Source organism: Emys orbicularis, chromosome 2, assembly GCF_028017835.1.
Source record: "Emys orbicularis isolate rEmyOrb1 chromosome 2, rEmyOrb1.hap1, whole genome shotgun sequence".
NCBI classification, from domain to species: Eukaryota; Metazoa; Chordata; order Testudines; family Emydidae; genus Emys; species Emys orbicularis.
Genome location: NC_088684.1, coordinates 177165165 through 177177916, shown reverse-complemented (window position 1 = coordinate 177177916; position 12752 = coordinate 177165165). Strand labels below are relative to the sequence as shown.

General features: G+C 56.3%; 1 protein-coding gene across 1 annotated transcript in view; it reads right to left on the bottom strand.

Annotated features, from left to right (window-relative positions):
- ZNF189 (zinc finger protein 189) overlaps window positions 1-12752 on the bottom strand; it is a 93733-nt gene that overhangs the window by 14810 nt on the left and 66171 nt on the right. The window contains exon 6 of the mRNA XM_065398384.1: window positions 3325-3329. Coding sequence (XP_065254456.1) covers window positions 3325-3329 — 5 coding nt within the window. The remainder of the gene's footprint in view (window positions 1-3324; window positions 3330-12752) is intronic.

Here is a 12752-nt window from a genome sequence, read left to right as displayed (position 1 = left end):
ATTCTGGAGCAGAGAAACCCTGGGTTCGAGAAGGAAAATGACCCCACCAGAACACTCTGGAAATGGCTCCCAGAGACGTCCCAGTGACACCCGACTGTGCAACCCGGGGGTTCTCTGGCAGGAGTTCTCCTGCTTCTTCATTGTCACCGCGGGCAAGAGTCTGGCAGTGGGAATGGAGAGGGGGTGTCTGCAGGCAGAGCCTTCCATGGCTTTCTGAATGGGAGCCTGACAGGGCTTGTGCCCGGGGTGGTGAAGGGCCCAGATTCAATCCCCACCCGTGCCCATGGGGTCTCTGTGTGGCCATGGGTTCCCTTACCCATCACTGCAGGCTGTGCAGGAGGTGGAGGAGAACTTGGCCATGGAGGAGGCAGTGTCTCTGGGTCTGAGCAGCACCGGAGCTGGGGGAGCCAGGCGGGAGCTTCTGGTACGGGAGGTTTCACGTGCGGTCCATGGAGCTGGAGAGGACAGAGCTGGGCCCAGAGTCCTGGGGCAGCTCCTCAGTTAGTTCCTGTAAGACCCAAAGGAGAAGGTCAGATTCAGGCCCCACTGACCCCTGGGCACTTCCCAGAGAGGCTGCCCAGACACAGCCAGCAGGATCCTCTGGGAACACAGCTGGGCCCTGTCCTCCCGATTCCTTCCTTCCCTTCCAACTTGGCCCACACCCAGCCTCTCGCAGCTGCCCCTTACCTTTCTACCCCCAGCCTCAGCTTACCCTCCAGTCCCACGATTCCCCACCTGCCCCCAGCGCTTATGCCCAGAATTTCCTCTTGGCGGTGCCCAGTCCTCAGCCCCAGGAATCCATGCTCTCTGCTGTCCCCTCCAGTGCCCTGCCCAGGGGAGCCCCCTCCTTGTCCGAGGTCTCCTGCCCTCCCGCCAGGTCCCCACAGCCGTCTCTCACTCACCGCTGTCTTCTCCACCAGGGACGCTTTGGAGTAGGGCCATTCCAGGCTGGCCGGCCACCCTTCTGTGCGGTGAAGCACATCGGAGCGGGGGGTGGAGGGGTGGGGGGAGGTGATGCTTCATAGAGTTTCATATAGCTTAAGGCCAGAAGGCACCATTGGATCATCTCATCTGACCTCCTGAATGTTCCAGGCCATTAAATTTCACCCACCTACAGTCTGAGTCTCTCACTGTAGGTCATTTTCTCCAGCTCTCAGATCATTTGTGTGACTCTTTTCTGCACCCTCTCCAATATAACACCATCCTTTAAAACACGGACACCAGAACTGGCTGTCACTATTCCATTATCTCTCTCACCAATGCTATAGAGACAGGTAAGATCCCCTCCCTGCTCCTACTCATTACTGCCCTATTTACGCATCTGGGCAAGGGGGACCTGGCCATGGAGGTGGAGGAGGACTTGGCCTTGCCCTCCTCCTCCTCCTCCTCCTCATCCAAGTCATCCTCTTCCGCTTTCTTGTCCATGACCACGTGCTCCATTCCTATGGCCAGGTCCTCCCCCTCCTCTTCTTCCTCCCCCTGCATTCCTGGGTCCTCCTAGTCTATAGCCAGGTCCTCAACCTCCTCTTCTGCCTCTTCTTCTTCCCCCTGCATGGCCACATCCTCCTCCTTCTCCTCTGTGGCCAGGTCCTCTTCCTCCTGCTCCTTCTCCGTGGCCAGGTTCTCCTCGTCCTTTTCCTCCTTCTTGTCCTCTCTGGCCAGGTCGTCCCCCTCCTCCACTTCCTCCTCTATGGCCAGGTCCTCCCTCTCCTTTTCCGTGGCCAGGTTCTCCTCCTCCTTTTCCTCCTTCTCGTTTTCCTCTCTGGCCAGGTCCTCTTGCTCCTCCTCCTCCATGGCCAGGTCCACCTCCTTCTCTTCTTCCCCCTGCATCGGCACATCCTCGTCCTCCTCCATTCCTGGGTCCTCCTAGTCTATAGCCAGGTCCTCTACCTCCTCTTCTGCCTCTTTTTCTTCCCCCTGTATGGCCACATCCTCCTCCTCCTCCTCTGTGGCCAAGTCCTCTTCCTCCTGCTCCTTCTCCGTGGCCAAGTCCTAATCCTCTTCCACTTCTTTTTCCTCCGTAGCCAGTACCTCCTCTTCCTTCTCCTGCATGGCCACATCCTCGTCCTCTTCCATTACCGGGTCCTCTTCCTTCTCCTCCTCCTGGTCCAGGTCCTCCTTGTCCTCCTCTGTGGCCTGGGCCTTCTCCATGGCCAGGTCCTCCTCTTCCTCCTCTGTAGCCAGGTCCTCCTCCTCTTCCACCTGCTCCATGGCCAAGTGCTCCACTCCCATGGCCAGGTCCTCCTCCTCTTCCTCCATAGGCAGGTGCTCCTCTTCCTCCTTTTCCTGCTCCATGGCCAGGTCCTTCTCTTCTTCCTTTTGCTCCATGATCAGGTGTTCCTCCAACAGGGCAACGTCCTTCTCTTCCTCTTCCTTTACCTTCTTCTTCCTCCTCCTTCTCTGTGGTCAAGTCCTCTTCCTCTTCTATGGAGAGCTCCTCCTCCTCGTCTTCTGCTGACAAATTCTCCTCCTCCTCTGCAGACAGGTTCTCCTCCTCCTCCTCTTCTGCAGACACGTTCTCCTCCTCCTCCTCTTCTTCCTCTTCTGCAGACACGTTCTCCTCCCCCTCCTCCTCCTCTTCTGCAGACACGTTCTCCTCCCCCTCCTCCTCCTCCTCTTCTTCCTCTTCTGCAGACACGTTCTCCGCCTCCTCCTCCTCCTCTTCTTCAGACACATTCTCCTCCTCCTCCTCTTCTTCCTCTTCTGCAGACACGTTCTCCTCCCCCTCCTCCTCCTCTTCTGCAGACACGTTCTCCTCCCCCTCCTCCTCCTCCTCTTCTTCCTCTTCTGCAGACACGTTCTCCGCCTCCTCCTCCTCCTCTTCTTCAGACACATTCTCCTCCTCCTCCTCTTCTTCCTCTTCTGCAGACAGGTTCTCCTCCTCCTCCTTCTCCACTGTGTCCAGGTCTTCCTCCTCCTCCTCTTTTATGGCTAGGTCCTCCACCTCCTCCTCTTTTATGGCTAGGTCCTCCAACTCCTCCTCTTTTTCTGTGGTCAGGACTTCCTCTTCCTGCTTCACCTCCTCCTCTGTCTCTAGGTCTTCTTCCTCTTCCTCTCCTTCTGTGGCCAGATCTTCATCCTCCTCTGCCTTTTCCTCAGGGGCAAGGTCCTTCTTCTCTGACTGGTCCGTGGGGGTCTCTGCGTCAGAGAGACAAGGGCAGAGGGTGACTCTTGCTGGGGAGGGGGGAAGAGGAAGGACAGGGGTGTGAAGGGATGGGGAGAGAAAATTTAATGTTTCCCCCTCCCATGTAAGCACCAAAAGGCAGAGAGATCCCCACACTGCCCCTCTCACAGACCCCTCAGTCCCAGGGCCCCATGGCAGACAGATCCTCACGCTGCCCCTCCCACAGACCCCTCAGCCCCAGGGCCCCAGGGCAGACAGATCCCCACACTGCCCCTCCCAGAGACCCTCAGCCCTATGGCTCCATGACAGATGGGGCCCTTCACTGTCTCATCCTTCCTGGGAGTTGCCCCAAAGCATCAGGGACCCACTTCCCAGCAGCTCCCCCCATGCCCCACTGCAGGGGGTGGCTCTGCGACTCCCGCTGACATCATTGGGCTCACGTGGCTCAGGCCAGACCCCTGGGCTGGGATCCTCCCATGACTCTGACAGAGTGACTGGGTGTTAATGGCCCCTTGCTCCTCCCCATGCCCAGGGGGTCTCCTCACCTGCAGTGGAGGAGCACTCGGCCTCCGTGTTGCAGGGAGCCTCCAGGGAGCGGCTGCTCTCCCCTCCGGCACCAGTTGAGCTGCTGGGGCAGCGATCCCCCAGCTCCTGCCCTGGGGATGCCTCCTGCTGGCCCACACGGCTGGGCTGAGGGCTGGCCTTCCAACAGAAGCAAACCCAGAGCTGCATTGCCTGGCTCCTCCCGTGGGCTGTGTCCTGCCTGCCCAGACTGAACTTGGGCCACCTCCATCTCGGCCTGGAAGTCGTCTCTCTCCGCTCGGCACCAGCCCTGGGAGCTGGTATCCTCCTGGTGAGCAAGGCCGAGCAGGTCCATCTCCTGGGGTGGCCGGGAGCTTCTTCCCATGCCATGGGGATGGAGGGGCAGCTCTCTGTCTGGGGATGCTGGCAGCTGCCCCCCTCTGGCTCCGGGGCCACCTGCGGAGCCTTTCTCTTGAAAATCCTCCTCAGCACGTCCATCCTGGAACTGAGCAGGGAGCAGCCGTGAGTCTGGGGCAACGCAGCCTCTCGCCAATGGGCCTGTCTGCCCCCCAGCTGGGGCGACTCCCTCTCCTACCCCTGCCCTCCGGGGGCACCTGGACTGGGCTCTGCACACACTGGCAGGGCTCACCCTGCAGGCTGCTCCCAAAGCTCCCCCGGTGTTGGGACCCCCAGGGAATCTCATCCCTTAGAGAAATGGGGTCAGTGACAGAGACCTGTAGTCAGTCTGGACAGGCATCGTCCTCCTGTAGCCCCAGGCCACACCCCCTCCCCGGCCTGAGAAGGCAGAGAACCCAGGTGTCCAGGCTTCACTCCTAAGCCACTGGCAACAGCAGACAGGTGCCCCCGTTCCCCAACCCCAGCTCAGCAGCTACCAGATCGGGGACACCCCAACATCAGCCCCCCACTCCTACCCCCGCTCTGCATAGCAGACAGTGGGCAGGCAGCTTGCTCGGGGCAGCTCCATGGGGGCGGGGGCCAGGAGGTGGGAGCAGCAGTGGAGCAGCGTGGTGGGGGGAGTGGCACCCTTGCCCCAGAGGCACACAGTGGCGCCCCCCTGAGCACGGTGCCCTGGTGTGCGATTAATTCTCGTTACAAAAAATAATGCAGTAATTTGGTTTGAGCTAATCACATGCATTAACTGCAATTAATTGATAGCCCTAATTATTATTTTTGATTACAAATATTTGCACTGTAAAAAAAAAACCTGATAGTGCAATCTACAAGTTGAAGCATGAAGGGGCATACAAATGTTTAGCATAACTGGCACGTAAATTCCTTGCAACGCCGGCTACACTAGTGCCATGCAAATGCCTGTTCTCACTGTCAGGTGATATTGTCAATAAGAAGTGGGCAGCATTATCTCCTGGAAATGTAAACAAACTTGTTGGTCCTGAACAAGAAGTAGGACTGAGTGGACTTGTAGGCTCTAAAGTTTTACATTGGTTTGTTTACGAGTGCAGTTATGTAAAAAAAAAAAAAGTCTACATTAGTATGTGGCACTTTCACGATAAAGAGATTGCAGTACAGTACTTGTATGAGGTGAATCGAAAAATACTATTTCTTTTATCTTTTTTACGGTGTAAATATTTGTAATCAAAAATAATAATATCTAGTGAGCACTGTACACGTTGTATTCTGTTTCAGAGTAGCAGCCGTGTTAGTCTGTATCCGCAAAAACAATGAGGAGTCCTTGTGGCACCTTAGAGACTAACAAATTCATTTGGGTTTTAGCCCACGGAAGCTTATCCCACATAAATGTGTTAGTCTCTAAGGTGCCACAAGGACTCCTCGTTGTTTTTGTATTCTGTGTTGTAATTGAAATCAATATATTTTAAAATATAAAAAAATCCATAAAAATATAGATAATACATTTAAATTGCAATTGACAGCCCTAGTTATTGGCTTTGGATGGAGCCCAATGGGAAATCAGTAGGAGTTCTTTCCCAAACACCCACCCACTGTCCTTCTGAGCTCAGAGGGTTTAACGTTCATTGTCTGATCCGGACTCACTACTGCCAGGAGTTTGAGAAGTGTCTATCCGTTCACTGGACAGACGGGGAAACTGAGGTACAGAGACGGGAAGTGACCTGCCCAGGGCCCCACAGCAGGGCAGTGGCAGAGCCAGAAAGAGAAGCCAAAGCCCTGCAACCCCTGCTCTGAGGCCTGGCTCAAGGCTTTGCCCTTTTGCCTGCTGCTCAGTGGAGCTTCTTCCCTCAGGGGGATAGAACATGGGTCCTTAGAATCATAGAAGATTAGGGTTGGAAGAGACCTAAATCATCCTAGAAAGGGCTTTGTCAAGCCAGGCCTTAAAAACCTCTAAGGATGGAGATTCCACCACCTCCCTAGGGAACCCATTCCAGTGCTTCACCACCCTCCTAGTGAAACAGTGTTTCCTAATATCCAACCTAGACCTCCCCAACTGCAACTTGAGACCATTGCTTCTTGTTCTGTCATCTGCCACCACTGAGAACAGCCGAGCTCCATCCTCTTTGGAACCCCCCTTCAGGTAGTTGAAGGCTGCTATCAAATCCCCCCTCACTTTTCTCTTCTGCAGACTAAATAAGCCCAGTTCCCTCAGCCTCTCCTCGTAAGTCATGTGCCCCAGACCCCTGATGTGGCCTCACCAATGTCGAATAGAGGGGAATGATCACGTTCCTCGATCTGCTGGCAATGCTCCTACTAGTGCAGCCCAATATGCCGTTAGCCTTCTTGGCAACAAGGGCACACTGCTGACTCAAATCCAGCTTCTCGTCCACTGTAATCCCCAGGTCCTTTTCTGCAGAACTGCTGCTTAGCCAGTCAGTCCCCAGCCTGTAGTGGTGCATGGGATTCTTCCGTCTGAAGTGCAGGACTCTCTTGGCATCTGTTGACTCCACCCCAAAGGGCCCCTCCTAGCGCCTCAGTCACAAGTGCTGCTGTGCCCTGGGGAAGTGTTTAGTGCCCAATAACAGACTAGGATCGTCGTCCAGGCACAAGGGGTACAAATCTATCACAATCCCCCCAGTAACAACACAACAAGTGAGGGAGCTTATTGGGCAGAGGGAAGAAAGAAAGGCCTGGGGCTAAGGAAAGAACAGGAGCATCTAGACTAATAACCTATCAACAATAACAGCATTTACAAGGGGCCCGACCCCCCCACAGCCAGCTCCCTCCCAGCCCCTGCGCAGCAGAATGGGGGTTGAGTATCAGTTCTCTAGGGGCTGATGCCGCCCTGTACTCCTTGGCCGGCTTGAAATTCACAAGGAAAACAAGCACACGTGGGGATTCTTACCAGGTCTTCGGTCTCAGTGTCAATGGGCACCTCCCAGGCTGTGATGTGTCTCCCTCCGCTCCACTCCACCAACAGCCAACAACCGAATGTAAACCGAGCCCTTTGTCTCCGAGTGCTGGCTTCTGATTGGCTCTGGTGGTCGCTCCCCGCGTGTTCCGTCTCCGCCCGGCATTCCGGGCATTCTGGGCAGCGGGATCCTGAGCTCCACAGCCATTGCAGTGGTGGATTAACGCACAGGGGGCCCATGCCCAGGGGCCTCGGGCAACTTGGGGGGCCCTGGGAAAATCTCATGATGCTCGGGCAGGATGATTTCGCTGCTGATTTTCCCCACAGAAATGTTTGTAATCAAAATCACTATATATATGGGGTTTCTACTGGAAGTTAACTTGACTGCGTTCGATTATACAAAATGGGAATGTAATCAGGGTACAGTATTATAAAAAAATAATTAGAGCAGTGCAAGGGATATTAGGCAAAAAAGAATTTGCGTGTGTAAATATCTGTGTGTAATTATGTAAGGTTTAAGGACCTAAACCACACTCATGGTTTGTAAAATCCTGTTTGTAGGTTTGAGATAAATTAGGTTTGTTTTGTTCTGTTTTTAAATAAAAAAATAATGGCACTAAAACTCCATTTCAATCTCACATCCAAAGTTCCCTGCTGCAGCTCCGCAGGCTGGAGCCTGCACCTCCCGTGACAGGCAGGGGCTGGTGCAGAGCGTGGCAGGGCAGGGAGACGACATCTCCCATAACGGCTGGGCCCTTTCACAGCAAGGGCGGCACCTCCCCGCGGTAGCACGGACCCCACCTACTCCTCCTGCTTTCTCCTGACAACAGCACCACCCTTCCCGGCACCAACTCATGGCAACTTCTGCTTCCGGACTCGCTCCAGAAATGGGAAGTCTGGGCCGAGCCTTGCAGTGGCTGACAGGACATGGAGGCAGGAGACACAACCACGCCCATGGTGCCATGGGCCTCACAGTGGCTGATGGGAGATGGAGGCAGGAGACACCACATCTCCCATGGTGTCACGGGGCCCAGCGTGGCTGAGGGGAGATAGAGCCCCGGTGAGACGCTACATCAATATCTTCATCAACGATGTAGATCATGGCATAGAGATGCGGACGATACCAAGCTGGGAGGGGTTGCAAGTGCTTTGGAGGATAAGATTAAACTTCAAAATGATCTGGACAAACTGGAGAAATGGTCTGAAGTAAACAGGATGGAATTCAATAAGGACAAATGCAAAGTGCTCCACTTAGGAAGGAACAATCAGTTGCACACATACAGAATGGGAAATGACTGCCTAGGAAGGAGTACTGCGGAAAGGGATCTCGGGGGGTCATAGTGGATCACAAGCTAAGTATGAGTTAACAGTGTAACGCTGTTGCAAAAAAAGCGAACATCAGTCTGGGATGTATTAGCAGGAGTGTTGTAAGCAAGACACGAGAAGTAATTCTTCCGCACTGATTCTGCCTCAACTGGAGCATTGTGTCCAATTCTGGGTGCCACATTGCAGGAAAGATGTGGACAAATTGGCGGAAGTCCAGAGAAGAGCAACAAAAATGATTAAAGGTCTAGAAAACATGAGTTTTGAGGGAAGATTGAAAAAACTGGGTTTGTTTAGTCTGGAGAAGAGAAGACTGAGAGGCGACATAACAACAGTTTTCAAGTACCTAAAAGGTTGTTACAAGGAGGAGGGAGAAAAATTGTTCTTCTTAACCTCTGACAAGAAGCAAGGGGCTTAAACTGCAGCAAGGGAGGTTTAGGTTGGACATTAGGAAAAACTTTCTAACAGTCAGAGTGGTTAAGCACTGGAATAAATTGCCCAGGGAAGTTGTGGAATCTCCATCCTTGGGGAGTTTGAAGAGCGGGCTGGACAAACACCTGTCAGGGCTGGTCTAGATAATACTTCGTCCTGCCTTGAGTGAAGGGGACTGGACTAGAGACCTCTCGAGGTCCCTTCCAGTTTTACGATTCTATCTCCCAGCATGCATTGCTTCACTCTTCTCTCCCCTCCCACCCCGCTTCTCCTTGCAGGGGCAGCCTCAACCCCGTGACTGAGTTTGTGGCCCCAGGAGTCTCCTCCCCGCCTCGGAGCAGGCCCCCCAGGCTCCATAGGGTTTGCAGGTGGGGAGCCCCCCCAGGGTTGGGGTCGGGCTCAGGGTCCAGGGGAGGTTTGGCAGGTGAAGGGACCTGGGGGGTGTTGCCTGGGGGAGTTGGAGAACAGCAGCGAAGGGGAAGTTGGACACTTGCAGAATACCAGGGAGACAAGGCAGGTGAGGTGATACCTGTTACTGGACCAGCTTTGGAGCCACACAGGGTCTTCTTCACGTCGGGGAAAGGTGCTCAGAGCGTCACACGTACATACAAGGTGGAGCGCTCAGCCCCGAGTCCCAGTCATTCCCCTTCTTCCTGGAACAGAGGGGGCCTGTCCCCACTGGCCTATAAACAGCCGCACTGTGTAACCCAGAGGTGGCTGCATCTTAGCACCAAGACACCAGCGGTCACTGCTCCAGTGGAGATGGTACACACAGACCACTGCCCCACGTGGCTACCAGAGGTCACACACTGGGCCCTGGTTGGGGGGATACATTCAGGGCACTGCCGCACCTAGCCACCAGGGGTCACTGCTGCAATGGTGGTGGTAGGGGAATGAAACAGGCCACTGCCTGAAGTGGCCACTACCACAATGGTGTGGGGGGGGCTGGGAGATACCAATAGGGCACTGCCACACCAGGCCACCACCAGGAGGTCACTGCTCCAATCACTAGAGATACACATCGGGTAGTGCCCCAACTGGCCAACAGGGGGCACTGTGTCAGACAGAGAGAGAGAGGGAGGGAGGGGTGTGTGTGTGTGTGTGCAGAGAAGAGGAAATCAAAGGCCACTGCCTCACTTAGCCCCCCAGGGGTCACTACCCAAATAGGGGACACAGACACACACACAGGGCACTGCCCCAGCTGGCCAGCAGGGGTCACTGCCCCAGTTGGGGGATACACAGAGGGTACTGCCGCACGGGGATGCAGGGATCAGTGCCTGCCATACCTGGCACAGAGGGGGAGGGGGGGTTACACACAGGGCACTGCCCCACGTGGCCACCAGGGCACATCCCTAGTGGGGAGTGACGCACACCAGGAGCAGGGCTCACGGCCACAACGGGGTTGGAGGATACCCAGGCACTGCCTGACACCCAGGCCCCTGCCCCCTTGGGGGAGGTGAAGAACATACCTAGGGCACCGACTCCTCTGGCTACCAGTGGTCACTGCCCCAGTGCAGGGGCTGGGGTGTGTAAATACACACAGGGGACGGCCCCGCCTGGGCAACACGCGTCACCGAGATGAGTGTGGGATACGCAGAGGGCACTGCCCCAATGGCTGATATACATACAGGGCCCTGCCTCACACAGCCACCAACCCTCACAGGCACAATGGTAGTGGTGGGGTCACAGAGGCAACTGCCATCAATGGCCACCAGGGGTCGCTGCAGCAACAATAGGGGGAATACATGCCAGGCATTGCCGCACCTGGCCACCAGGGGTCACTGCTCCAACAAGAAGGCACTGACAGGGCACTCCCATGCCTGGCCAGCAGGGGTCACTATCACAATGTTGGGGGGGACATACACATAGGGCACTATCCCACCTGGGCAGCAGGGGGCACTGCACCCTGACACCTACCCACACATACCCCCGGTGAGCAGGTGGGTGCCTGGGTCTTATTCTGCACTTTCAGAAATGAGGCAAAGGCTAATTTTACTAAAATTTCTGCTGAAGAAAGCTCTAAGTTACAACCCTACCTTGCCAAGCACCTGCCCAAAGCCAGAGCAGTGTCCCTGCTGCCAGCAGAGACCCCAGAACACACAGACCCAAAGGGGAAGCAGCTTTTAGGTCAAGCAGTGACAGACTCTGGGGAGGGGCTATGGGGAACCAGAGAAAGAGCAACTAACCGCAGTGGGGAAAATCATAATCTACCGGGGAGAAAGAACGGACTCTGCTAGGACATCGCACCAACTCCAGCCAGGCTGGATACCAGCAATTCAGGGCTGGAGCAGCTCCAGCCAGGCTGGGCGGGGGCAGGTGACCTCGGTCTCTGTGCTGAGCAGGCTGCTTTGGCTGCAAGGAGGGACAAGGAACCCCCCGGCCAGGGTCTTGCTGCCCAAGGGGGATGGGATCTGTGGCAATCTCTGGAGTAGCTGGTTCAGCAGCCGTGAGCCCCACGCTTGTCCCTGCCCGAGCTCTCCAGGAGCACATTACGCCCAGGTGTACGCACTGGATGTAGGCACCAGTGTAACGCTACAGAGCCACACGCTGCTGAGTGCTGCCTGCGAGAGACGGGGCGGAGTCAGACTGGGGCAGCAGATGACAGGCCCAGCCCCCACTGTATGCCACACACCCCGCTTCATCCATCTGCCTGCCTCACACACTCATCGATCTCCACATCATCCCGCTGCCCCTCCAATTGTCCATGCACTGCCCAGCACAAGGAGGCGTGGACAGGGCCCGATTAACCTTTTGTAGGGCCGGCGCCAAACAGATTTGTGGGCTCCCATGGGGGAATGGGGCATGGCACGAGGGGGGTTGATCCCCAGAGTGAGGGGCTGGCCAGGGGCAAGGCGTGGGGGGATAGGGGAGGTACAGCCACGGTCCACGCAGCCCCGCCAGAGGCTACTGGCACACCCAGCCCTGCGCTGCCAGCGTGCTCTGCCATACTACCCTCCGCCCATTACCCCCACCCCCTTATGCCTGGCAGTTCCCATGCCCAGTGCCCCTCTGGCCTGCAGAACCCTATAACCAGCACCCCCCCCACTGCTTAGTGCCCCTCTCACAGCCCCCTCACAACTGCCCAGCACTCCATATTCCTGAGGGAATTCAGCACCAAATCATTAAAAATTCTGTGCACTATTTTAAAATTCTGCAAATTTTATTTGTCAATAAATAAACGTGGAAGCTGCAGCCTGGCAGGGGGAGCCCAGGCCACTGGCTGCATGGAGGTGGGAGATCACCCTGCAGCCTCCCCCCTCCCTTCCCAGGACAGGGACTCGACAGTGAGGCTGCACCCGACCCTGACACATTGTAAGGGATGGGCCTGCCCCAGAAACACTTTTGGGCACTGCCCCTCTGCGCCAGGTGCACCAGGTGTGGGAGGCAGGCTCAGCCCAGCAGGATCCAAGTGTGGAGGGGCTCAGTGTGGGGGATCCAGGTGGGGCTACCAGGGTTCTGGGTGGAGCAGTCGGGTGCAGGTGGCTCAGTGGGGGATCTGGATGCACAGGGGCTCGTTGGGGGTTGATGGGGCAGTGGGACTCTGTAGAGGGGTCCAGGTGAAGGTGTTTGGGGCTCAGCAGGGGGTGTCTAGGTGTGGGGAGCTCAGCGGGAGGGAGGGTGCAGGGGAGGTGGGGCTCATTGGGGTGGGGGTCCAAGTGCAGCTGGCTGGGGCTCTGTGGGCTGGGTGTCCGGGGGCTCATCGGGGTGGTACAGGGGAGGTAGGGCTAGTCGGGGGGGGGGGGGTTCGATGGGGCTGCTTAACGGGCGAGCCTCAGCTGCTGCCAAGGGGATGCTGCATGCCGGGCTCCCGGTTTTCCCCTGCCCCCGCATCCCCCATTCCCTTCTCTTTCCCATCCCATGCCCCTTCCCCACTGCCCATCTCCTCCCCATACCACCCCCTTCCTTCCCTACTGCTTATTTCCCCCAGCCCCCCGCCCCAGCACATGCACTCCCTGCTGTACAGAGAACAGGATGGCCCCTCCCAGCACACAGATGGGGAGCACCACCGGCACTAGGATCCAAAAGGCTGCGTCCAGCTGCAAAGTCAGCAGA